At 35.4% G+C, this 27,991-nt stretch overlaps 2 protein-coding genes across 9 annotated transcripts in view; one reads left to right on the top strand and one right to left on the bottom strand.

The window, feature by feature from the left end:
• The window catches only part of WIPI1 (WD repeat domain, phosphoinositide interacting 1), a 71,206-nt gene extending 62,431 nt beyond the window's left edge, over positions 1 to 8,775 (top strand). For 3 of the 4 annotated variants that reach the window (XM_031965695.1, XM_012548557.3, XM_023502583.2), the window contains exons 9-13: positions 1,274 to 1,438; positions 1,821 to 1,928; positions 2,760 to 2,881; positions 3,259 to 3,359; positions 4,301 to 4,879. In XM_031965695.1, the coding sequence (XP_031821555.1) occupies positions 1,274 to 1,438; positions 1,821 to 1,928; positions 2,760 to 2,881; positions 3,259 to 3,359; positions 4,301 to 4,348 (544 nt within the window). In that variant the 3' untranslated portion in view covers positions 4,349 to 4,879. Of the gene's footprint in view, positions 1 to 1,273; positions 1,439 to 1,820; positions 1,929 to 2,759; positions 2,882 to 3,258; positions 3,360 to 4,300; positions 4,880 to 8,184 lie in introns of those variants that run through there. The other variant, XM_003768564.4, reaches the window with a different exon arrangement.
• ARSG (arylsulfatase G) overlaps positions 5,121 to 27,991 on the bottom strand; it is a 194,940-nt gene continuing 172,069 nt past the window's right edge. For all 5 annotated transcript variants that reach the window (XM_031965688.1, XM_031965689.1, XM_031965687.1 and 2 more), the window contains 4 exons: positions 26,949 to 27,057; positions 12,072 to 12,192; positions 7,249 to 7,339; positions 5,121 to 5,828 (listed from right to left, as the gene is read on the bottom strand). In XM_031965688.1, the coding sequence (XP_031821548.1) occupies positions 5,554 to 5,828; positions 7,249 to 7,339; positions 12,072 to 12,192; positions 26,949 to 27,057 (596 nt within the window). In that variant the 3' untranslated portion in view covers positions 5,121 to 5,553. The remainder of the gene's footprint in view (positions 5,829 to 7,248; positions 7,340 to 12,071; positions 12,193 to 26,948; positions 27,058 to 27,991) is intronic.

Raw genomic sequence — 27,991 nt, 5'->3', positions numbered from 1 at the left:
GGAGAAATATTAATGATTCAAGGGTAGGCAGGATCAATATAATAAAAATGACAATTTTAACTAAACCAGTTTGATGCCATAACAATTAAATGCAAAAATTGAGACACATTCATTGAATTGTAAACTGATCCAATCATTTTTGAGAGCAATTCATTATATGGTAAAAATTGGAGAAAACTGGAAAGCAGTATGGCAGAAATTGAATATAGACCAATATCTTATATAATTACCAACAGAAGATCAAAAAGGGTCCAGTTTTAGGCAACAAATAATGGTAGTCTTATAATGGCTGGTGGCTTTTTCTCAAGAGTTTAGAAACCCTGAGGTCCATGTTGAATTAATATGCATAGCCCCATATTAAATTAATATTTAGTAGCATGTCTTCAGTAAGTAAGCACACAAAGATTTAATGATTTGACCAAGATCACACTGAAAGTGTAGTTGATTTTGATAGTTTGCCAGAGTCAGTCCTTTCTAGAATAGCTTCATTTATTTTTCACAAGTTCAGAAAATTCCAACAATCCACAGGCTGACCTCCAGTGCATCTTTACCTTTCAGTCCAAAGATGTTTCACACTTTTAGGTTGCATAAACTTGGCATGGAGGAATCTTTCTGTACATAAGCAGGGTGACTTATTCTGCTAAACTCCTCTGTTCAAGTTACCAATGATCTCTGAGTTATCACATTGAATGGCTTCTTCATAGTTCTCCTTTTTCTTGATTCCTTTGAAACACTTAACATTATTGACTACTCCGTAATTAAAACTTGGACATCCCTTGTTTTCTGTGACATTAACTTCCTGGCTTTCTTTTAACTGTTCAGGCCATTCTTTTTCTATCTCCTTCAGAGAGCTTACATACTCTTCCTTATCCATAAATGTGGTGTAGCCCTTGGCCCTTTCAGCTTACTTTTACACTTTCTCATTATAGAAACCCACTCTGCTGTGGGATACAGATTTTTCAGTAACTAGTGTTTTGTTGGAGTGTACACATCTTTAAACAATTTAAACTAAGAATCTACATGGCATGTTTAAATTACACATAGCTCTACAAGTGATGTCTTTTATGTCCCTGCTGTAAAAACAATCACACCTAGGCTACTCTGCTATAAAGTGGCTCATCCAACTAAATGCAGCAAATGATATTTTTGATCTTGTAGTCTCTTTTTTTTTTCCTTTTTGTTTTTACCATTGAAGCAGACTTTTAAGTCCATGCTAATGGCATTAGTGCTTTGAAAGGTGTTTATTTCTGCAATTCTGCATTGTTCCCACTAGTGGGCCAGAAGAACCTTCAACCTGGACTGGTTACATGGGAAAGATGTTCATGGCTGCTACCAACTACCTCCCTTCCCAAGTATCAGATATGATGAACCAGGACAGAGCCTTTGCCACTGTGCGTTTGAATTTCTCTGGTCAGAAGAACATCTGCACTCTCTCTACGTATGTATCGCATTACCTTCTTCTCTAATTTACAGAGGTTGAGATTGAATAGACTTTATAGTTACAGACCTTATTCACTGAACCGTTGACTGAACTGAAATAACCTATCTTGGTAAGGATGATGTTCTAACTTTGCATGTTGCCCTTTTGAGCATCCAAAGCATACATACTCATGCAGAAAGAATTAATAGTCCCTTTTATGAGTTACTTACTTATAGTTGTACTTACTTATAGTAACTTTTTTGATGAAGCTATGTGTCAGAGGGGCTTCTTTGTGGAAGGAAAGAGATGTTAGTAATGGCCCCAGAGTAGATTTTGCATCAACAAGTAGCTTATTTACATGACTCTTTCATAACCAAATTTCGTTTTCATTTGCTCTTAGTATTCAGAAGTTGCCAAGGCTATTAGTGATATCATCTGATGGAAGACTTTACATCTATAATTTGGACCCTCAGGATGGAGGAGAGTGTATCTTAATCAAGACCCACAGGTAAAAATGTTTTCAAAATGACAGACTTTCAAAAGTGTTAGAACAGCTACCTCTTTAAAGTGGATTCCAAGATCAGTGACACGCTTCAGGACTCTTGCTTTATTGTCATCAACAATTATAGATGTTTGTTGAGTACCTGAATCTTTGTAGGATAGTATTGGGTGGGTTTGAGTCCACATATTCTTTAGTTTTCATTTCACATTTTAGAAACTTCAGATGTTTAAACTTTGTTCATGTGCCACCTTGTAGATGACTCTGGGCTCTTGAGACTCTGTGCCTGTGGAGTATAAGCACAAGCAAGTCCTCCTGAGCTGAAAAGGCTTCGAATAAAGTTTAGTGATAGACTGTCTACCATTCAAGGACTGGCCTCCCCAAATTCATAGGGTATCTCCTCTACTCTGGATACAGGGACTCTCATAGACATTTTTACTGAATTAGAGGGGTGAGCTGGATCTTTAGACAAAGTATCCACACCAATGAAATCAGAGGTTGTAATTTAATAATCATTTACAATGTCTCTTTTCCTGTTTAATACTTTTTTTAGTGCTTAGTTTCTATAACTAAGTTTAGTGTGATCTGTTCTTATACTGTAGATTGGAATGATCATAATTTATTTCTCTTGGTGTTTACCATATCTTGAACAGTAAATTTGCTTGCTTAGGTACTCATTTTTAAGGCTTCCCTTAGCTATATTTATATTGCCTCCTAAGTTAATATAGCCTCAGTTCATGGTAGCCAGAAGTGCTGATGAGTCTAGAACCTGGTTCTTTCTTTGAAAATATTTTTGGTTTAAGTCATTTTTTTCTTTTTCCCTAAATTGGTGAACTTTAGCTTACTTGGCTCAGGAAAGACAGAAGAGAATAAGGAAAATGACCTCAGACCTTCATTACCTCAGTCTTACGCAGCAACAGTAGCTAGACCAGGAACCACATCTTTGTCCTCAACAGTGCCAGGTGAGCAGAAATCAGACTGGTGGGGTTTGACATTTATAACCATTCACTTATTCCTCCCAAGGTGATGTTTATTAAAACCTCCTTTTTCTCTGTTATTTTTTTGCTCTACAAGTGATGCCCTTTATGTTTAGAAAACACAAAATTCATGTTGTCTTGATTATCATCTTTAATCTTTTGATAATTTGGCTAGTTTTGACTGGAATGTTTGAACTTCATAGTTTATGCATCCATACAAATAGTGCAAATGAAAATACAAATGCAAGTAGTTGTATCATACTCTTCAATTTTCCCACATTTTTCTGTAGTTCTGTCCAGAGCCATCAATGAGGACATTTTGGTACTTTTCATTTCTCATGTTTCTTCTTCTGCCCTTCCAGGTTATTCTGAGGATGGTGGAGCACTTCGAGGGGAGGTTATCCCAGAACATGAGTTTGCAACGGGACCAGTGTGTCTTGATGATGAGAATGAGTTTCCTCCTGTGAGCATTAGGAGCCCCTAAATGAGTGCTTCAGACTACACAATAAGAAGACATTCTCCTCCAAGAGGCGAAGTCACTTTCCCATTCTGTTAACTTAGCCTATAATAATTAATTCTCTCCACTAATATTCAAAAAGCCATAAAATAATTTTTATATCATATGCTTAAGATCCTAAGGAATAGTAATTAGTTATATGCTTAATTTTGACAGCAATTAGAATAGCAAGATACTAATTCAGGGAACTTTTGGACTGATTTGGCCTAAATGAGATCAGAGGTCTAAAAACCTTCTCTGGCATATACTTATTTTGTTGATCATAATTGGCAACTTAATATAACAAAACTGGATTTTCCTTAGATTTCTAAGGATACTTTGGGGTGGGGTTTGGGGAAACTGTTTTTCTTTGTGGAGATAATATTTTCCAGTGATAGGCTACTTTTTCAGGATGGAGGCCTACGATACAGAATTGGTAACTGCTGTAACCTTGAAAAGCAATGTTATATCCAAGAGGATCATCAGTTATAATTTCATTGCCATGCTAACCCACATAAGTCTGAGTGTTTATTTAGTGGAATCTTGTCCACATAGCTAAAAATGATAGAATTGAAACTAATGGTATTTATTGATATTTTCAATATTAATGTGTATTCAGTGTTTACAACCAAGATGAGCCTTTTAAAATGAAATCAGTGTATATGTTCATTTACAGTCTCATTTTTCTGGAATCATGTCAGATCAGTTGTTAAAAGTCTACTTCTGAAAAGGGTGGGTAGTTTTTCTATAGTCTCAGTTATGGATTAATGTAGGGATAGACTAACAAGTCAAGCATAGCATGTCCTGTCCCCTTATTGATTTTGCATGGACTCAGTTCTTTTTATAACACACCTACTTAACAGCCTTTTCCTGGAAAGAGTAAGGACATTTTGTTTTGATTTTGGTAGATAATCTTGTGCCGTGGAAGTCAGAAGGGCAAAACGAAGCAGTCATGATGAGAAGCACACCTCAGAATTCAGCACATCCCTTTATCAGGTGGTTTTGGGGAAAAAAAAAATAAAAACAAGGTGGAAGAATGGATTTCTATTTGTATGAGACAGACACAGGGTGGTGTGGGTGGAAGAAGTAACCCCAGGTGCTCCACTTTTTAAAAATTACAGTATATTCTTAAATTCTTACATGTTTTCCTCAGCCCTGTTTTTTCACTGGGTGTGGTATACATTATATATACAATACTCGAAAAAAAAAAATATTAAAACTACAGTGTAAATGTTAACTTAACCATATTGGTATGTAATCGAAATTTTGTTTTAAAAAAGGCATCCTTTTAAAACTTGTGCTGTGTGCAAATGTATTTATGGGAAAAAATCCCATTAAATTGTATTTCTTTGTACAGTATATTATACACATACACACTCACACATACACATAGATTAATTTACCCAGACAAGTATTTTTGCAGTAACTACTAGAGAAAAAAACATTTATTACCTTTTGAGGAAATCATTAATAAAATCATGACATTATATTTATTAATTTTTCTTTTTTCCTTATGGGCTTGGGGAACAGGAAGAACTGCAGAAATCTTGAGAGTACTATAGTATTATCTTCTCAAAACCACAGAGAATTTGGAAATAGGTTTTATATAATAACTATCATGTTGCTTGCCTTCTCAAGGGATGGGAGAGAGATGAGAAGGAAGGAGAAAATTTGGAACTCAACTTTTTAAAATGACTTAAAAAATTTTAATGTAATTAAGAAATATTTAGTAAAATAAATAAAAATATGTTTTAAAAAAATCAAAACCACAGAGGACTCTTGACCATTGAAGGATCTGAATGCATACTTCTGACCTCATGCTTCAGCAATTATTCTGACTTTTTTTATCCTGACTATATACCCCTTGATATGAATCCAGTATAAATTAGCCATTGGAATTGGAGGTTTTGTTCTAATCTCTAGAGAGGCAACTCCCTGCCCAGAACAATTGTTTTCTTTGATTTATTGTAAATCTGATATAGGAAAAAAAAAAAGACAGCATATGTAATATGCTAAATGCTGATTTTGAAACAAGATCCCAGATTTTGTTTTGAAAACTATAATGTTTAGAAAATTGAAAATTCCAGAAAACTGAAATCTGGAAGCCCAAATGATTTCTTTTTCCTTCTTGTAATCCCCATGACTGAAACATTGATAATAATTACATAAGTTGGCATCGACAAGCTATCTTGAGTGTACTGCAACAGGGAATCACTGAAGGATCATGGGAATAATCTGCTACTGAAGTGTTATCACCAGAGATATCCTGAAGAATATCAACAAGAACCTCTGTGATTTTAGGCAACATCTCCTGATAGATAGCACTACTGCTATCTAAAGGTACACATTCTGCAGGGTCCTCTTGTAGATTGAAAATAAGAGGAAGTTTGTGATGCTGCTCAGGTCCAAGGCTTCCATCACAAGCTTTTGCACCACCTAGAAAGGAGAGGAAGAGAAATAATCCATTAATCTTGGTATCATAGCCTACTGTTGCAAACACCAAAATTCCAAAGATTGAAATGGTGTATAGTAAGCCTCAAGTTTTAAACAAACATTATCAGAGCTCACATGTGCAGGTGTATGCTATTCCTTCCCATTAAGTTCTTGGAAAGCTATAAATACCATTGTTTAATATGCTTTTAGAGTTGCTCTCAACCTGCAGCATTCTCTTGTAACTATCCTCTAGTGGTAAATTCTCATTGAATAAGTATACAGTTTTCATTTGTAACTCAAAGGACAAAGCTCTTTTTATGTATGTGTTTTGGTAGTAGTATCAAAATCGGCCATATGGACTAGTAAACCATACATAAAGATCCATGTGGACTGCATATTGAATTAGAAAACCACATGTATTTATATATCTCTTTTTTATTGATGCATCAGCACATTAAAATATGATTAAAATCATTGGGTACATTAGAGTATTGCAGCCTGAGAGCCACATGTTTGGATACCTCTATTTTAGATAGTCACATATAAGCATCAGCTTTTAAGATGCAAAGGGCTCAATGGTAAAGGTGATTAGCTTTAATATTAAGCCAGAGGTTCATACATCTTGAATAATTTAATGTATCCGATGTGGGAGTATAATAAATATTTTGTGTGAGTCTGAGGTTTTTGAAAAGTCATAATGAAATTCTGACATTAAAGTTTTCACAGACCACTTGAGAGAAAAACTAGAAATTTTTAAAAATTTGCATCTGTATCCAACATACTCAAGAAGAATCATTTTTTATTAAAATTATTTTAAAAGCTCAACAATAGCCCAAATTGGAAGATAGTTTGTATATCTGATATCGGATATTCAGGCTGATTCAGCCCCTACTTCCTAAATAGTTCCTCAAAACAAGTAATGACTGAACCAAAAAGCAGAATTCTGTGTGGTTTTCTAAATAGACTTTTAAGAGTCTAATTTTGATGCAGACTACTGTTAAGTAAATTGCACTTTAAAAACATTTTGGTTTCTAATATAAGAGTAAAATGGAACAACTTTTTTAAGTGAAAGAGGATTTCAAGAGTGCAAGAAATAGCTCTGAACTTGAGATAGAGGAGAGTAGAAAGAACATGTTGAACAATTGTGAGTACAGAGAACAAACATGGAGACCATTAGTAGTCTGTGGTGAAAGGTAGCTGAGAGTGAGAGGCACAAGTGGCTTAGGGGAGCTGTGGAGGCATTCATCTCACAGAACCCTAGTAAGAGTCAATTACAACTTTAGAAAAATCAGGGCACTAGTCATAGGGGATACAATCTGTGGATAAAAGTAGAAGGGAGCTGGGAAGTGAAATGAATCCTAATAAATGAACTTTCTTTTGAAGGATAAGCTGAGGAAGTTAAGCTAGCAAGGGTGAATCTTACCAGTGATGTAAAAGGCCTTATATTGTCCCAAACGAATTGTCTGTAAGGCACCATAACTTCCAGCTGCCCCACTGTTGGGATGAAACAGCACCTAAAAGAGGAAGCAATGACTTGTTTGCAGCAGACAGGATGCCATTGGAAAAAACGCTTTTCCATACCCATATGGAAAAATAGATGTAATAAGGGCTAATGTGCTCACTGGAGCCTTTGAGCAGTTCCCTATACAGTTCAGATATTTTTTAACTTGTTCACAGTATGTAAATTACAACTCTTAACCATCTATAGATGTAGACTTCTCACCCAGAAAAAAAAAAAAGCAGGTCAGGTTTGTGTTAAGGAATTCCTCTTTAGGACCACTGTCACAGGTTGTGAACTGTAAACACAGAGACTTCTGATCAAGGTATCTTAAAAAAAAAAAAAAAAAATGGATTCGGCCTTAACCTATTTTAGCCTAATTCACCTTTGGATAAGCCCTATGCTGTTTATGTTGAGGAAATATTTCCTCATTTGGTTACATGAAAAAAAAGAAGCAAGTAGAAACAGGAATTTCCTTGTTTTCAAGGGAAGAATGAAGGATTTAGTAGGAAAAGTTTATAAATGATCTATGTATTTAGTAGGATGGTAGCTTTGGCTTTTGCATTAAAAAACTTGTCTGGAATGAATCATGACTATACTTCATTGGGATGAAGCTTATATTATTCAAAGTTTCCATTGGGCTCACGCATTAGAAACATATGTTGAAATAGTAATTACTTGTTCCACTATGCTTAGCAACAAAATATAGTTGATTAGGTAAATGACTACTTAGCTTAATGTGTATTCCACACCTTTAGTGCTTCTAAGGGTCCCAACTAACATTAATGTTATCTAAACTCACTCCCTCAAAATGAAAATAAGCTGGAAATTAAAATGCCTTCATTTATTTCTTCCCTGCAGAGAACCAGAGAACCCTGCAGAGAACTTATATTGGCCAAAGGAGACATTTCATTCTTCCTTCCTAAAAAGGAGAACCTGGCACTTCAAAAAAGTTAACAATCCCATTCTGGGTGTCTTAAGAGATATGCATTATGACTAATAGAATGACAAGCATACATATGAACTTCGGATGAGGACCCTTCCCTTCTAAAGATACCTGTCTCGATTTAGAAATAACTGTACCCTCTCTGGGAATGTGGAGAGGTACTCTTCTTCAGCAAGTGCTTGCTCATATTAATCTTCTGCTCTGTTGTGAAACTCTGAGGGGGAGTACAGTTTGTTTCAGTAAGTCACTTTGAAACTAGTCCTTGATTTTTAATCCCAAAGTAGTTGACCTGTCTTAATTATGTGTTCATTTATGTTCTGAAAAGGAATGAGGCAAGTAGGCAATCTCCTCCCATATCCCATATCCCATATCCCATATCCCTATTCTACTCCTTGTCATTCTGTGAATAGAAAAGTAATATTCAGTACTAGAGACCTTAAAAAGAAGTGATCTTTGGGCCCAAGGCAGCCTCCAATAGGGCTGGGCTGGGCTGGGCTGAGCTAATATTGAACCATTTTGGATAACTTGCAGTTTCTGACACAGCAAAACCAGGAAGTGGCGAGGTTGGCTTACATGCAGGTTGACATCCTGGTGTACCATCACCATGACATTGTAACTTTCAGTTTCAAAATGCAGGACATGAAGGCTGCATTGATAGCACTGTACTGTACAGAAACAAGGGAGGTGACAGGCCTAATTTGTTCTTGCTGATCAGATGAGTGTCTAAAGTATCATATTTAGTTTAAAGAACTATACTTAAGAAGCACATTTGCAAATTGGAGAACGAGAAACCTCAAACCCATATCTAATGAAAAACATCTGAGGAAACCAGAGATATGTTTAATCTAAAAAATAAAAATTTGTTGGAGAAAGGAAGGATGTAATTAATGTTTTCAGATATTTAAAGAATTAATATGAATAGATTTAGTTTGTATGAATCCAGAGTGCAGAACTTAAAAGAACCATATTTTTGGCTTAAAGGCTGCAAGTTGGTATAGTGGATAAAGCACAAGTCTGAAGTCAAGAAAACCTAAGTTCTAATCCAGCCTCAATCACTTACTAGTTGTGTTCACAATCTGTTATTCCTAGTGTCCAAAATTATAAAATGGGGGAAATATTAGCACCCACCTTCTAGGGCTGTTGTGAAAATCAAATGAAAATATTTATAAAGTATTTAGCACAAAGCCTAGCACATAGTGTGTGCTTAATGCTTATTTTCTTGCTCAATCATTAAAAAGGAACTAAGAATTACAGCTTACTCAACTGGAAAAGGCTGGATAGAAGGGTAATAAATTCCCCACTGTTCTGCATTTAAGCATAGCATAATTGTGACTACCTGTCACTGATTCTGTAGTAAGGATTACCCTGCAGGCAGGAGATCTTTAAATCCCTTTCAATTCTGAGATTCTAAGAGTCTATAGAAAGGGTTGGAAGAACTCTCTACTTGTATGTCCAGATAGGGACATACATACATACACACAGGATTGTAACAACAGAAACTGAAGTCAATATCTTGCAACCTATTCAAGTTTCAGGGCTCAGTGTTTCCTGTTCCAGCTGAGTTCCAGTAGAGGCTATAACATTTTATTTGGTGCCAATTCTACCTGTGTAAACTTAAACATAAGGCTTCACTGGACATTAATGATAATCAAGAAATGTGGAAAGAAGTACATCCCATCTTAAAACTTGGGACAAATAAAACTTTTTGCATCCTGATGTGGAGGGAAAGAGTAATGAATTTGAAAATCAAGACTGAATTAAAATAATTTTCTTCTACTTACTACCTATATGAATTTGGACAAGTTTTCCTATGCAATTTTCTACTCTGTTGGATGAAGACAGCTATCTGTACTAATATCTTAAAGTCCCTTCCAACTCTAAAATCCTACGTTGCTACAACCAGAAATATTATTTTTTAGAAGTAAGGATGTATAAAGATGGCCATACAGTTTGTTGCCAATTTCCCTCTCAAGGTCTAGGGATTTCGTTTATAAAATAAAGCTTGGGTGCAGGAAGGTTTTTTTAAGGATTTTACAAACCAAAGGGGTAGCTAGGTGATACAATTGATAGTGTGGAGTCAGGAAGACTCTTCCCGAGTTCAAATATGGTGTTATATACTGTCCGTGTGACCCCGGGCAAGATACCTCACTCTGTTTGCCTCAGGTTCTCATCTATAAAATGAACTGGAGAAGGAAATGGCAAACTACCCCAGCATATTTGCCAAGAAAACAACACATGGGGTCATGAATTCAGCACTCCTGAAACAACTAAATAACAAAAAGCCATCAAGATAGTTTCTTTGGTTTCCTTAACTAAGAAGTTGGTCACAGGGGTTGTTTTTTTTTTTTTTTTAAATAAATGCAAATATCAGTCAGCTTCCCCTCTCCTTTTTTCTGTGAAAGGAAACTTTATGGAAATAACTAGGTAATGATAATAGTAACCATAACTACCACTATTACTGTAATAGTATTTATATAATGCTTTAAGATTTACAAAGCATTTTACATATATTACTTGGTCCTTATAACAACTCTGAAGAAAATGTTATCCCCATTTTACAGATGAAGAAACTGAAGTGGAGAGGAGATAAATGACTTGTTCAGGATCAGAGAGTTAACTATATAAGGCAGGATTCACACTTCCTGAAGTCTTCCTGACTTCAATCAATCTCTTTATCCATTTACAACATCTAGTTACCAACAACATGGATATTTCCTGCTTGTTTTCCTCACCTGAGTCATTATTTTGAGAATTCACTGAAAGAATAATCACTCACTCAGTACTTAGCTTCAGGCAAATAAAAAGGGATCAGTCCCTAGATTCAAATATTCATTGCTTTAGTTTAGGAGGTGGGCAGTCATCGCACAATTTGTATGGAGTCCTGCCTTGGGTGTATGGAGAATGTCAGAAAACTAGAAGGTACATCAGTCCGATCAGAGAACTGGGAGAATTGACAAAACAGAACCCAAGATTTAGAAGGGATCTCAGAAACAATCTAATCCAGAGAACCTGAAGAAACTTTCAAACATACTTTAAAAGGGGTCATCCAGAACTACTAGATGGAGCAGTGGATAGAGGATTGGCCCTGGAGTGAGGAGGACCTGAAGTCAAATCTGGCATCAGATCCTTCCTAGCTGTGCAACCCTGGGCAATTCACCTAATCATGATTGCCTCCAAAAAGAAAAGAAAAGTTTTTTTTTTTTTTTTTTGGAAGATCTCCAGTGAGACAGCTGGCACTCACCCAGATAAGAGTCCATTCCATTTTTGGAGAGCTCTAATCATTAGAAAGTTTTCCTTACATCAAGTCTATCCTTGCTACTTCCAGCCACTACCCCTAGTTATATTCTGGAGGATCACACAGAATAAATCTAATTCCTCCTAACAACAGCCATTAAAATAAATAATGATCATTGGTCTCCAAATCTAAAATGAAGTCACAGAATAAATCAAGAAACAACTCAAGAAGCTTGAAATGATTCCTGCATACCCCAATTTGAAGTAAATCAACATATGGGATTATTCAGAATTTTACAATATCATTTATTTCACAAAAGAATTCACTTCAGGATCCTGAAATTGTGAATACCCTTAATATATTCAAAATAGAATTCAGTTTCTACAAATATTAATTTTTGGATACCTACCTATTGCATAAAGGGAAACATCTGTAAAGTAAAAGCTGAAGACCAATATATTTCAGGAATACAAAGCATACCAGTCACAGGAGGGTGATACATATCTGCACACACACACAAACACAGAGTGAATAGACTCAGACTCAGCAACAGACTATTTTACTCACCCTATGCCCATTTTGCGAGTCTCCAAAGAGAATATCTGATACATCCAGACCATCAAAATGTCGTCTTGGGGGCAGGCTCGCTTTAGCCAAAGATACTACAGTTGGAAAGATGTCAAGCACACTATAAAGAAACAGATGTTGGACAAGTCACCTTGGCATAATCTACTTTTTTGAGTAGGATTTGCAACAAATCAGAAGGCAAAAACAAAAGTTTTATGATATTCTCAATTGAAATGCTTTTCTTTTCTACTTGTATTTCTGTCAGTCATAGGATTTAAACATGATTTCTAATCTCTAATGTTGCATTTCCAACTGCCTTTCAGATAAAATGGATGAAATATTAGACATCTTAAATTCAACTCGTACACAATTGAAAACATTCTTTCTCTAAACTCTCACCTATCAATTTCTCTGTTACCATCAAGCGCAACACCATTCTCAAGTCCCTCAGGCTAGCAACTTGGTTGTCTTCCTCAAGTCCTTACTGACTTTCCCCAATCCAATTTGTCATGACCCATTGATTTACTTTTGCAACATCCCTTAAATTATGCACCCTTATCTCTTCTGGCACTGCCAAGTTTTCATCACATTATGCTTGAATTATAGCAATAGCCTGTTATTGGGTCTTCCTTCCTCAAATCTCCCCCCACTCCAATCCATCCTTCAATCAGTCACAAAAAATGCTGTTCCTGATCTTCAAGTCCGACTACATCATCACCACTACTCAAGAAGTTCCAGAGGCTCCTCACTGCTTCCAGATCAAAGTACAAGAACTACCAGCTCAAGAGATCTCCAGAGAGTGACTGCAGTCATGAAATTTAAAAAAAAAATACTTGGTTCTTTCCTTTTTTAATAGTTTTTTATTGACAAAACATATGGATAATTTTTCAACATTGACCGTTGCAAAAACTTCTGTTCCAACTTTTTCCCTCCTCTCCTCTAGATGGCAGGTAGTCCCACCCATGTTAAATATGTTAAAGCAATACTTGTTTCTTAGGAAAAAAGCTATGGCAAATCTGGACAGCCTACTAAAAGGAAGAGATGTCACTTTGTCAACAAAGGTTTATATAGTCAAAGGTAGGTTTTAAATACTATATAGTAAAATATATCTGTAAGAGTTGGCCTATAAAGAAAGCTGAAAGTTACAGAATCAATGCTTTGAAATTTAATGGCTGAGGGTATATTATTGTGATGGAATACTACTATGCTATAAGAAATATGAGCTTAATGATCTTAGAAAAACATGGAAAGGAATTGTGATGTTAAAGAAGGCTTTTGAGAGTCTCTTGGAACTCTCAAGGAAAATAATTTAAAGAGGTTAATTCAGATCACTCATTGAAAGGACAAAAATAAAAGCCAAAGTTTAAATACTTTGGCCACATAATGAGAATAAAGGACTCATTGAAAAAGACTCTGATGTTGGGGGAAATTGAAGGCAAAAGCAGAAGAGGATGGCAGAGGATGAAATGGATAGTGTCAGAGAAGCAGCAAACATAAGTTTGGACAGATTCTTGGAGATAGTGGAAAAAAAAAAGATAGGTCTACTACTACTACTGGACAAAAGATTTGGTCCATGGGGTCTTGAAAAGTCATGCCTATTAGCAAAAATTTCCCTTAAATTTAATAAATAAGCTTACCCAACCTAGGAAAAAGTCATTCTTCTAGAAAGAATAACACATCTGTGTGCTGTAGAGGTGAGAGTTGTAAGAGATGGACAGTAGAATATGATGACCATGTCTTCTTATATTTATTTTACTAGAATTCACATTCAAATGGATTTGCATTTTCTGAGCACATATAGAGGTCCTGGAATATGGTGAATGGAAGCAAGAAATGTTTTTAATTTGTAATTCTTTTTTTGCTTTCACAATTTTTAAATTAATGTTGTTTTTTATTTTCAAAATACATGCAAAGATAGTTTTTGACGTTTACCCTTGCAAAATCTTGAGTTCCAAATTTTTCTCCCTTCTTTGTTCTCATCCCCTCCCCTAGATGGCAAGCAATATTAAACATGTACAATTCTTCTAAACATATTTCCACATTTATCATCCTGCACAAGGAAAAAAAGATCAAAAAGGAAAAAAAATTAGAAAGAAAAAAACAAGCAAAAAACAAACAGGTGAAAATATTATGTGGATCCACATTCAGTCCCCACAGTCCTCTCTCTGGATGCAGATGTCTCTCTCCATCACAAGTCTATTAGAATCACCTCACTTTTGAAAAGAGCCATGTTCATAAGAATTGATCTTCTCATAATCTTCTTGTTGCTGTGTACAATGATCTCCTGGTTCTGTTCACTTCATTTAGCATCAGTTCATGTAAGTCTCTCCAGGTCTTTCTGAAATCCTGCTGATTGTTTCTTATAGAATAATATTCCATGACATTCATATATCCTAATTTATTCAGCTATTCCCCAACTTATGGGCATCCACTCACTTTCCAGTTCTTTGCCACTACAAAAAGGGCTGCTACAAACATTTTTGCACATGTGGGTCCTTTTCCTTTTTTCATGATTTCTTTGGGATATAGATTCAATATAGACACTGCTGGATCAAAGGGCATACACAGTTTGATAGCCCTTTGGGCATAATTCCAAACTGCTCTCCAGAATAGTTGAATCAGTTCATAACTCCACCAACAATGTATTGGTGTCCCAGTTTTCCTACATCCCCTCCATCATTTTATCATTATCTTTTCCTCTCATCTTAGCCAATCTGAGGTGTGTAATGATACCTCAGAATTGTCTTAATTTACATTTCTCTAATCAACAGTGATTTAGAGAATTTTTTCATATGACTAGCAATGGTTTTAATTTCTTTATCTGAAAATTGTCTGCTCCTATCCTTTGACCATTTATAAATTGGAGAATGGCTTGTATTCTTATAAATCTGAGTCAATTCTCTATTTTATTAAAAAAAGGTCTTTATCAGAATCCTTGAATGTAAAAATTTCCCAGTTTTCTGCTTTAATTTGCAATTCTGAACTTCGATATTCTATCATGAAATTTCTAACTAATTGGGCTAATTGTTATTTCTCCATATAATCATAGCAGAATCCAAATCTTGTATGTCTTTGTAGTCCATGGCATTTATTAGTTGATTTCACTTAATTTTTATATATTAAAAAGGCCTGATGGCTTTCTGAACTCGATAGGCAAATAAATTTATTCAAAGTATTTTGCAAATTAGACATTTGAGACCAGGGTTCAGGCAGTTGTATTAAAAGGAGGTAAAAGGTAAGAAGTTTTTTTTCCTACTAAGACCTACTCAGAACCGATTTAGTTCAATTCAGTTCAACAAATATTTCTGAATGCACCAGATGATATAGACAAGACATAGTACTAGACTCTGAACATGTACCCTTTATTTTTTAAAATTGGATAAATTTGATGGAATAAGGCATAGAAAATATAGCCTAATGTGAATGTGTGAACTCCTCAAAAAACTGGAAGGAAAACTGGTACAACGAAGGCTGTACAAATTGTGATGTACAGATGTAAAGAAATATTATTGTGCCAGAAGAAAAAAAATCAATACAGAAACTAAAGAAATTTGGGAAGAATTGTAAGAATTGATGCAGAACCAAATAAGCACAATCCAGAGAACAAATACAAATTACTACAATAGGATATGATACCCTTCAGAATCATAGGATTTAAGACTTGAAAGAAACATGAGAAACCATTTAGTTCAACCCATACACAAAGGAATCTTCACTATAATAAACCTGACAAATGGCCAGCCAGCTTCTATTTGAAGACTTCCAAAGATCTCTGGAGGCATATCATTCCACTTTTAGGCAACTTAAATTGTTAGGAAGTTTTTCTTGACATCAATTCAAACTTGGCTCTTCTGCTCATCGCTCCTACTTCTGACCTCTGAGGCCAAACAGAAAAAAATCCTTTATCCACATTATGGCCCTTACAATGTTTGATCACAGACAGTACATATTCCTTGTGACATCTTTTCTCCAAGGAGACCAAATATGTTCAGTTTCCTCAACTCATCATATGTTATGAATTAAAGGCCCTTCATCAGCTCTCCTCTGGATATCAGCGTCAGTGCCCAGGACGGAACATAATTCTCCAGATGAGGTCTAAGGGCAGAGTACAATGAGACTAGATTCTCATCTTCCAGTTGCTGGAAGCTATTAATGCAGCCCAAGACTGAATTAGCCTTTTGAGCAGCTACATCAGAATGATGACTCATATTGAGCTTTCAATCCACTAAAATCTCAGATCCTTTTCAGAACAACTGCAGTCTCTTCATGTTTTTGTCAGGTTTTGTGTGTGTGTGTGTGTGTGTGTGTGTGTGCCCAAATATAATACTTTACATTTATCTCTACTGAATTTCATCTTATTCAGCCTAATGCTCTATAGATCCTTCTGTCAACAGGCATTTTTAAGCACATACTTTGTGTAAGACACAGAAAAAAGGCAAGAATAGGGTCCTTGACCTCTGGAAGATCACATTCAAAGACACAATATGCAAACAACTATGGAACTATGGAACCTGAGGCACTCTATATCCTCATCTTCCGCCTCATTCTCCCACCATATTTTCCTCTTTCTCAAGGGAATAACACAGATTCTGGTTTTACTCATGTGTGTTTCACTAATACTGTAAGACATGAGGAGACACCCCATATTCCTAAGCTGAGGTCCAGCAAGCAAGCTGTGCCCTGAACTTGGTATATAACCCTTCGGATGATCTCACTCTGACAAAATCACGTAATTATTGCTTTGACCAGCACTAGCTGTTCTCTGAACTTGGACAAGTTCTGGTCATGAAGCCCAGCTATAAATCAAACTTGTCACAGTGGTGCTATTATCCCTCATTGTCAGGTCTTTACTACATATTGCATAACTATGATAAAAGTACTGAGATCTCCCCACACTGCTTAAGGTCCAGCCCCCTTCACTAGGGACACAAGTGTCTTTCCCTCACTTTGAAATTAAACTTTTGTTTGATTCTTGGCTCTCACATTTCTAGCTTGCTGTGTTTAGCTCTAACTATCTTCCAATTTAAGGCTGATTCAGTCCATTTGACGTTAATTGTGTTAGAAGTGGGATGGATGGGGAAGCAGGTCATTGGACTCTCTGGTACCAATGGGAATAGACGAGGCACAATCTGGGAGATCTATTTCTCCATAGTTCAACCCCCCATCCTCATCTGATGAGTTCTCTTGTCTTTGTCCCTGTACCAATCCTATAAGCTTCCATCTTGGTTGAACTTGACATTATGAGGAAAATTCCAGGACTCTCAAGTGACTTGATTCATCTCAGATCATTCTAGTAAGGAATCCTTTCTTAAACTACATACCTTTATTAATTGGTCTCTCTGTGTACAGCTGCTATTTTTAAACTACATGCTTCTGTAAGGTTACAACTGCACATCTCTGCCTTTTTTGAATTGCAGGCCTCAGTCATTATGTGCCTCTGAGTAGTAATTACATTTGCAACTATGTCCAAAGGGCTATAAAACTGCATATCCTTTGATCCTTCAGGGCCACTACTGAGTCTATATCCCAAAGAAATCATAAACGAGGGAAAAGGATCCATATGTGCAAAAATGTTTTTAGCACCTCTTTTTATGGTGGTAAGGAATTGAAAATTGGCTGGATGTCCAGTAATTGGGAAATGATTTAATAAATTATGGCATATGAATGTAATGGAATACTATTGTTCTATAAGAAATGATAATCAGGCTGTTTTCAAAACAGCCTAGAGAGACATGAACTGATGCTGAATGAAGTGAGCAGAACCAGGAAAGTACTGTACACAGTAACAGCAAGATTGTATGATGATCCAGTTATGATAGACTTAACTCTTCTCAGCAGTTCAGTGATCTGAAGCAATTCCAATAGACTTTGGACAGAAAATGCCATCTGAACCCAGAAAAAGATCTGTAAAGATTGACTGATTGCAGATTGAACCATACTATTATCATTTTTTTCTTTCTTGTGGTTTTCCCCTTTTGTTCTGATTTTTCTTTTCCAAAATGACTCATATGGAAATATGTTAAAAATTATTGTACATGTATAGTATATATTAGATTGTTTGCTGTCTTGGGGAGGAAAGAGTTAAGGAAGGGAGAAAGGAAAAAAACTAGAACTCAAAATCCTTCAAAAATGATTGATGAAAACAAAAAAATGAATAGTAATCGTATGCTTTGTTAAAATTATCTGTGTCTATATCTGTTGTGTCCTGCTTTCTAGAACCCCCAAGTTGGGGTGACAAAACGTATCATTGCTTTCTAGAGCCCCCATCAGGGTGATTGAAATATACAGTCCTAGTGGAGAAGTGATGAGGCGGGACTCTTGAGGATGGTGGAGAAACGGAGTCCGTTTATTTCAAAGACTTTCCCCTTTTTATACCTTCATACCCTTATGTAAAAAAAACACTGGGAATGTGCTCAGTATATACTGGGCACATGGAATCACAAGCAACTTGCTATTGTATGCAGTTTGTCACTTGGTATCACTCTGCTTCAATCACAACACAGGTTGTCACTGCCCTCTGATTTCTCAGGAAGGCTGAGAGCCCTTAGGGGAGATGGGCAGCCGAACTAGACATTGTTAGCAGGTTCCCTCTGGGCTGAAGTGTCTTATATCTCACCCAGAGTTTTCCCCACTGACTGTGACCCTCTACATCTATCTGCCTTGTCATTTTTTTCTGTGTTTGTGTCTTTGAAAAAGATAAAATATCTGTGTCGTGTTTGTGTTGTAAGCTAGATTCTGTTAGCTTGAAAGATTTAAAATATAGCCATCCAGAAGAATTTCTAATGGCTGTAGCCAAATAGTTTAGAATAGTGGAAAAAAATTAATGAATTTTCATATTTGAAGCAATTGTTCCAGTAAGCAGTTCTAATTCCCAGTTTAGGCTTTCCATGGGAGATTAAGTGATAAGAAAAGAGAAAAAAAGAAAAAAAAAACCCTGCAAGACACTTTCCCCCCTGTCATTTTAATTTTGGCTATATTGGAATTACAGAAATAACATTGGATAATCAAAGTTTGTGGAACTACTAAAAACATCTTAATAGATTATGAAGTTAAAAATCATTTTAAGATTGCAGGAGAGAATTCCTGGGACATTGGAGTAATTCTAGGAATTCACTCCCTCCTGAAATATTGTAGCAAATTTGAGGGGTGCTACTCTGTAGAATTTTGCTTAAGGAAAAATAATGGGAAGAGTCAAAATGATGGAATGAATCCACGAAATTGTCTAAGGTCTGCCCAATTTCTTTCAGAAAAGTCGCTAGCAGATTCTAGAATGACAAAATGCACAAAAAGATGGAGTGAAGAAATTTTTTTAGCTTGAGATAACTTAGAAGGACTTTAGGGAAGGTCTGTCTCATTGGGTAAAAGGGGAGTGTCGACCAGAGCAAATGATGTCCAGACATGCCAGTAGGAGGCTTTTAGCCACAGCACAGATCAGCAACTGGTACCCCTCAATCCTGGCTCTGCATGTCAGTAAAACAGCAGACTAGCTGCAAGGCCATCATCCTCAGTGCAAAAATCAAATTGTAAACCCTGAAACCCTGGCACAACAGGCATGATGAGCCTACCTCAACACAATGGGTGAGCCATAAGCATCTGAAAGCCCCAAACTGGAAAACCAGTAACCAGACTCTTGGGCCTCAGCATAAAAAACAATGTTCCCTGTTCCTCAGGAGTAGAGCTTAACTTTAAAAATCAAAAAATAAGCTAAAAGATGAGTAAGAAATAGAAAAAAGCCATGACCATAGAAAGCTACTATGGTAGCAATGGAGATCAAAACACAAATTCAGAAGAGGACAATATTGTCAAAATGTCTACATGTGAAGCCCCAAGAGGGAATATGAATAGGTCTCAAGCCTAAAAAAGTCCTCCTGGAAGAGCTAAAAATAAAAAGATTTTAAAAATCAAATAAGAAAGGTAGAAGAAAAATTGGGAAGAGAAATGAGAGTTATGCAGGAGATTTATGAAAACAACTCAACAGGACAAGGAGGCACAAAAACTGACTGAGGAAAACAATTCCTTTAAAAGTAGAATTGACCAAATGCAAAAGGAGACACAAAAGCTAACTGAAGAAAACAATTACTTTGAACTGGGCAAGAGGAAGCTAATGATCAAGAATTTGTCAAACAATATTAAAAGAAGGGAAAAATAAGGATTAAATTTTATAAAGTTTTAAAAGTAAATGTCAAGATTAATAGCTTCATAGTTCTAGGGCAATGAAAGAAGAAAGCTAGTTTGGAAGCAATCCCAAAGTGAAGAAAGACAAAATTAGGTATTTGCACCTTATAATTGCCTCTTGTTAACCCTTCTTTGACTATGAAAATGATATTTAAACTAAAGATCTCTTGCAACACTCCAAGGTCTGGGACTCTTTCCCTCTCCCTATTAACCTCTCTCTTCTCAGATAAGACTCCCAAAAAAAGGTGTTGAAAAAAATACTGGAAAAAAAACTTGAATTACATTCTGGTTACAGAAATTTGTTAGCGTTTATCTTGTGTAAGTTATCTTATCTCTATCTTGCCCCAGTTTCCTGAATTGTAAAGAGAAAAATAATAATTGTACCCACTTCTAAGATTGCTGTAGAATCAAAATGATATAATAGTTATAAAGTGCTTAACACAGTGACTAGTATATACTAAATGTTATATTATTATTTCTTAATTAATTGTGTTGTTCCATATCTGATAACTCTAAAGCAGGTTTAAAATACTAAAGATAATAAGATCAATGATTATTATTTGGAATAATTTGGAAATGCAATTAATATCATCTAAAATTTTGTTTCATGTTTTAAATACATATTGTTTATGTTATTATTGTATTTCTCAGTTCTCTTATGTGGTAAAATTTGAGAGATCAATATAACAGAAATACTGTTAGACAAAACAACTTTTTAAAAAATCTAAATACTGTTAAACATGAATTGGGCTTTTAAAGGATGTGATAAAAATAAGTAAATATTTGAAAATTGTTAATGAGGTATATTTTGTTATAAAGCAGATATTAGTAATATATATATAATAGCAAATTTTCATTTGAAATTCTTAGCTATTATGAAAGTATATAGGATGATTTAAATATGTAATTTCAATATATTAAAGATGAATCAGCTATCAGTTGGTGTATGTCTGAAATCCCAGAATACGGGTAGTTTTTATTTATAAGTAAAAAGATTTTTTAAATGTTAACTTTAAGGAAATATCAGCAAAGATATTTAAGCCTTATGTTATGGTTAGTGAAATTTTATTATTTAAAGTAAAAATTCCCGGGACTATAATTTTCTGTTGTTTTACAGGGATAATTGTCTGAGTTGTTATGAAGTCAATAGTAGAAAATAGCATGTGCTACAGTCAAGGGACTTATAAAGGTGCATATCTGTGACTGCGGAAAAATTGGGAGATGACTTGGCATGGCTTTAATAGGATCCTCTTGACACTATTTCCCCATTCTGATATTTCCTTTTTAGAAAAAACATATTTCCATCTGGGCCAATTCTGAGTCTTGCTTTTAAGACTTGCTTTACATGATTAGCTATCAGATATAACTCATGCTTGAAATCAAACAGAGTTAAGGGAGTGTTTTCCTTTGTTATGATACATGATATTGTTATAACTATGTCCCTCTTTTTCCTTTTATAGCAAATCTCTGAAATTAAGAAGTTTTGTAAATACCATACTAAATCTATTAAATAATAGATTGATATTGGAACATCGCTGAATTACCATAAGAGGATACAAGTATGAACATCTTACAATTTTAGCCTACATTTGTAGTTTATATCCTCTTAAAAGTAAAATGATTAGACAAGGTAACAAGATAAAGATGTGAAAGCTTTCTAATTAAACGGAATAATGTATTTTGAAAAAAGCAATAAGATTAGGTTATTTTTTCTAAGAACTATATATATATATATATATATATATATATATATATATATATATATATGCATATGATTGGCTTCCAAAATTTATCTGTCATGGAAATTCAGATTTTGAGCATGTTTTGGAAATAAATGTTCAAAATTGGATTTTACACATAAATTTTATGGATAATAGTAAAGAAAGCGAAAGTATCTGATAACTTTAAAAGGCAGAAGAGTTCATTCTGTAGCTGAACCTTCATAATTTTTAAAAGATTCTTTTATCAAGTACAGGATTTAGATAAAGACAAAAACATAAATGATAGAAGAACTGAAATTCCCTGAAGTTTCAAAATTGGAGAATCAAATCTATACTTGCAGAATTATTGAGGAATCACCAGATTTGGAACCAAAGAAGCAGAGTCTCTTTTAGAGTTGTCCTGAGAATAAACATATGGTCCAATTAAAAAAAAAAATGTGTTTAAAAAAAAAAAAACATCAAACATCTGGGACTCAAAATGTGCTGGTTAAATGGATATTGAGTCACTAGAATACAAGAAGACTTGATTTTAGCTATGTTTAAATATTCTTGGTTCCCTTGGTGACATGAAAATCTCCCTCGTCAGAACTAATTCATTAAGACTACTCTGAGATACCACTACATAGCTGTCAGATTGGCTAAGATGACTGGAAAAGATAATGATGAATGTTAGAGGGGCTGTGGGAAAACTGAGACACTGAAACATTGTTGGTGGAACTATGAACCAATCCAACCATTCTGGAGAGCAGTTTAGAACTATGCTTATCCTTTGATCCAGCAGTGTTTCTACTGGGCTTATATTCCAAAGAGATCTTAAAGGAAGGAAAGGGACCCACATGTGCAAAAATGTTTGTGGCAGCCCTCTTTGTAGTGGCCAGAAACTGGAAACTGAGTGGATGCCCATCAACTGGAGAATGGCTGAATAGGTTATGGTATATGAATGTGATGGAATATTATTGTTCTGTAAGAAGTGACCAGCACGATGATTTCAGAGAGGCTTGGAGAGACTTACATGAACTGATGCTGAGTGAAACGAGCAGGGCCAGGAAATCATTATACATGACAAGACTATACAACAATCAATTCTGATGGACATGGCTCTCTTCAACATTAAGATGATTCAAACCAGTTCCACTTCTTCAGTGATGAAGAGAACCATCTACACCCAGAGAGAGGACCATGGGAACAGAGTGTGGAACACAACATAGTATTCTCACTCTCTCTGTTGTTATTTGCTTGCATTTTGTTTTCTTTCTCATTTTTTATTTTTCTTCCTACTACCTGCCAGCTAGGGAGATGGAAGAAGGGGAAAATTTGCAACAAAAGGTAGGCAAGGGTCAATATTGGAAAAATTACCCATGCATATGCTTTGTAAATAAAAAGCTTCAATAAAAAATGTTTTAAAAAGAACTAGTTCACTGTGTTTGATCTATAACTGACTTAATATAACTGCAATTGTGGGAATTGTAAGAAAAACTTTTTTGCATTGTTTGAACCTAGCTCTGTCTAGATGGCAAACTGGATTATCTCTATGGGATGTTTAGAGAGCCTTAATCCAAAGACCTATGTTATACTAACAGAAATTCAGATCCAAAAATTGATACAAGATGTTTTTCTCACCCATATATCATCTAAGGACCCCTACCAGGTCCTTGTGACCACTCCAACAGCTGTCAAACTAATGATTGTGTACCCTGGATAATTTGACAAAATCCTCAACTCCTGAGTGAACAACAGAATCTTCCAGGAACCTCAAGGATTATCTAGTATGGACCCAGAAGCAGCCAACATCCAGATGAGCCAACCATCCCAAGATTCCAGATGAAGGCTGAGTATATGGTATTAGTTGGGCTTTTTTTTTTTTTTTTCTTTTTTTGGTTTGTTTTTTTGTTTTACTCTTCTCTTTTGTTATGTACCCAATTACCAAAGCTCTAATTCAAATGTGAGTTGGTATTTTCTCCTTCCATATTTTCACACACACACACACACACCCCCTTTCTACTTGCAAGCAAACAATGGCCAACAATGACACTTCGGAGGCATTTCCTTGACGAATCCCTTCAAGGAACTAACCGCCTGGGCAACATTTTGTTCTGACCCAACTGGCCTCTCATTGCAGTTTGGCTTAAACCTGTTTCTCCTTTATTGGTCAGAAAGGTAGGGATTAATTCAGGGAATGTCAAGATATTAAAAGACACCCTGTTTTCATGGGCTGGTCCTGAACTTGGCATAATAACAATCATTTGTTTTCACCCCCTGGGTGATCTCACCCTCTGGCAAAATCACATAATTATTGTCTTGCTTTGATGAGCTTAGAAAATTCTGGTCACAAATCCCTGCTGTAAATCAAACTTGTCACATTGTTGCAGTTATCCCTTACTGTCCAGGTTATAGCTCACTGTATAACTGCTGGTGTAAGCAGTAAGATCTCCCCACACTACCTCAGGTTATCCCCATTCCATCCCACCCCATACAAGTGTCCTTTCTTGCGAGCCATTTTCCTCACTTCGAAATTAAATTTCTCTTTGATACCTGATTCTCTTGTCTCTATTCTGCTCTGTTCAGCTCCAGCCATCCATGTATTAGGGGCTGGTTTGGTTCAGTTGACAATTAACTAATAGACTTTCTGTTTCTATTTTATTTTTAAAAATGTTTTTTCTCTAATATTGTGTGGACTTAAATCATTATTGTACTGATTGTATGTGTCCTTGGGGACACTGAGATACCCAGGAAGAGAGATGTTGTAATAATTATTGAGAATATTACCAACAGGGGGATTCAGAACTAGACTCTACAGAAATTTCATTGATTCATGTTTTATAGCATACCAAAAGCAGGGAGAATACATACCTAGATTCAAAACAAAACAAAGAAAACCAAATCATTGGAGGAAGGACTTCAAGCCTATTGAAGTTAGCTTTTCTGAATAAATTGTCTAAGACAGTCTTCTTTGGTTTTTCCCAAAGTGGTCTAGGAGGAAACCATGCTGCTCCAGGTCCCGAAAGGCAAGGCAATGGGAAATGACCAAAGACAAAATATGTGAAGGATTGGAGCTCGAAGCCATGAGGTAATGGTCAACCAAGAGGTAATGACTAGCCCTTTTTCTCAGTCAAACACCTTCTGCCTTTATCCATTAACAGACAAATAAAAATGTTGAAAGGCATGAGAAGTCTGATCTATGTGATAAATAATCACTTCAGAAGACTGACTGATGTTAAATTATCCTTTCTTCCCTTTCTTGGCAGAGAAGTAATAGCCTATAAATGTAGAATGAGGCATTACTTGTCAGAAATGGCTGATATATTAGACTATTTTTCTTAATTGTGTTTCTTTATTACAAAGAAAGCTTCTATGGGTGACTCAAGATGGGGTGAAGAATGGACAATCATTGGGAAAACATAATTATATAACAAAGATATTTAAAATCTGCTTTTTAAAAATGTGTGAATTCTCTCTCCTTTTCTATCCCTCTGAGAACAGACTAAATAAATGAAATTTTCCCTACATAATAGTATATAGTTTGGGTCAGACTGTTCTGTTTCACTGTCCAGCAGATCATGCCATTTAATAAATATTTATTAAATGCCCTCTATGGGCAAGGAATTGTGATGGACATACAAGAGGGAGGGGTAAGAGGAGGAAAACCCACATCTCCTGACTGCAATTTTTCTGATTTTAGGGTCACAACAAACAGTAGACAAAATGCTACCAAGTAGAAGTCTGAATTTCCTTTAATGAACAGATATCAGAATGTGTTATTACATTATAGCAATAATTCTATTTTTAAAAAAATGATTCCAGTGACATACATTGTTGGGAACTTGCTTTACAGAATAGAATTAAATAAGCATTTTAAAAAATGGTGCTTGTGTTGATATTCAGTCATATTACTGAATTATTAATTTAAGTTGCAATGAGACAAATTTGGCATAGAAATGTTTTACATGATGGTACTTATGTAATCCATATCAAATTGCTTCTGTTTTAGGGAGGACAAAGGGGAAAGCAGGAAGAAGAAAATTTGAGACTCAAAAAAATGTTAAGTGATTGTTAAAGGGCAGCTAAGTGTCACAGTGGATAAATTCACTAGCACTGGAATCAGGGAGGCCTGAGTTCAAATTTAGCCTCAACCCTGGGCAAGTCAATTTAACTTCAAAAAAAAAAAATGGATTGTTTAAAAACTATCTTCATATGTAATTCGAAAAACTAAAATACTATTATATTTTTTAAAAGAGACATATTTAGGTTTTATGTAAAGAAAAACTTCTAAATATTTAGGACCTTCCCAGAGTAGGACAGACTTTTAGGATGTAGTAAATTCCCTTTCACTAGAGATTTTTTCAGATTACTCCTTTGGGGAAATTTTATAGAAAGCCTTTTTATTCAGGGGCCAATTAGACTCTATTTCTAATGATCCAGCCTTACTTGATGCTGAAGAGACTAGAATTTCTCTGGCCCCTTTGTACAAGCCAGGTTTTATGTCCACTGATTTATTAATTATTGTAGGACTAGATTATGTTTAATTGGCATATCAAATTAAGCAATGAAAAACTCTTTGTTTTCTTAAATAGGTCCATTCCTTGAAAAATTATGAAAAAGGTAAAGTATCTTTGGTAACCTCTTCTTTGATGAAGTAGAAAGTGAAGGACTTGGGTTTCAATTCTGATTTTACCATTGTTATCATGAAACTTTAAACTACTCACTTAGCCTCTCTGGCCATTAGTTCTTTCATCTGTGAAATTAAGTGGCTTGGCCCAATAATTGCCAGATGCTCTTGCTCCAAAATACTCTACATGCTCATTTCACGTCTATCCTTCCCAAACAATGTCCCATGCTCTACAGCTACCTTTCCTTTCTATATGTCATCAAAACTGCAGTTAGCTGTTTCAGCAGCCCAATAAGAAAAGGAGAAATTTTCTTGACATCTATTATTTCCCCTATATGAAAAGCTACAATGGTAAGGAAGGTTTAATTTCCCCACCTTAACAAAGCAGTGCTGGTAACATTGGCTGGAACTTTGTTGGGCCAGTAAGCAATGGCTGGTACACGATGCCCTCCTTCCCATGTGGTCTGCTTAGTTGAGCTTCCTCCTGAAAGAGAAGTTGAAAGCCTTTCATTAGCTTATGACTACAACTTAAAAATGCATGGGTTTGTGATTACAGATTGTTATTATGAGCTAAGAATTTCCAAGGATTAAAATAAGGGAGCCATTTTGAATCACTAAAGCAATTTCCAGGGGGCTGGAAAAAAATGAAATCATGTTTTACAGAAAAGTCTTAAAAGACAAATAGAACTAACTATGAACATTCCCTCCCCCTCCCAAATCTCACCCTCAGTTGAAAGAGACCAAAATTTCAATAATTAATATGGAAAACACTCTGTCAAGCCAAACACTGTGCATAGTTCACACATAATTTAGTCATATATTCCCATGATGGTCTAGTATGAATAATGAAAACAATTATGCTTACTGAGAGGGAAGGAAAAAAAGAGACATGTGTTGATCTGTAGTCACATTACTGCAAACTGAACTTTGATGCTCCAGGCCAAGCATAACACACAGGAAATGCTCGAAATTCTTTGTTCTTTCTCATAACCAGCTTTCAAGAACCTCAGTTTTTTTTTTTTTTTTTTTTTGCCTTTTCTTAAAAACAAAAATCTCATCTCTTATATCTAAATACACAGAACTTTAGAAACATATTTTGATTTTATATATATATATATATATATATATATATATATATATATATGTGTGTGTACTAGAAAACATTTATGTTAGCAGTATTTTCTTCAGTACTCGTTTCTCTTCAAAAATGAGGTCCAAATTCATTCTGAATATCTCTTGCTAATGGAATAGATGCCTGCTCCTCCATTTCTGGAATACATTTCTCTCCTTATCTTCATCTGAAATCGTTCTCATCCTTCAACTCAGAAGTCACCAATTCCACAAAGCCTTCTTTGATCTTTTCCTATCACTCTTTGGTTAAAAGTGATCTCTCTTTTCCTGCAAATGTTTGTGTCTTT

The sequence above is a fragment of the Sarcophilus harrisii genome, chromosome 4 (genome assembly GCF_902635505.1).
Source record: "Sarcophilus harrisii chromosome 4, mSarHar1.11, whole genome shotgun sequence".
Taxonomy (NCBI): domain Eukaryota; kingdom Metazoa; phylum Chordata; class Mammalia; order Dasyuromorphia; family Dasyuridae; genus Sarcophilus; species Sarcophilus harrisii.
This window is presented reverse-complemented; position numbering and strand designations above follow the sequence as displayed.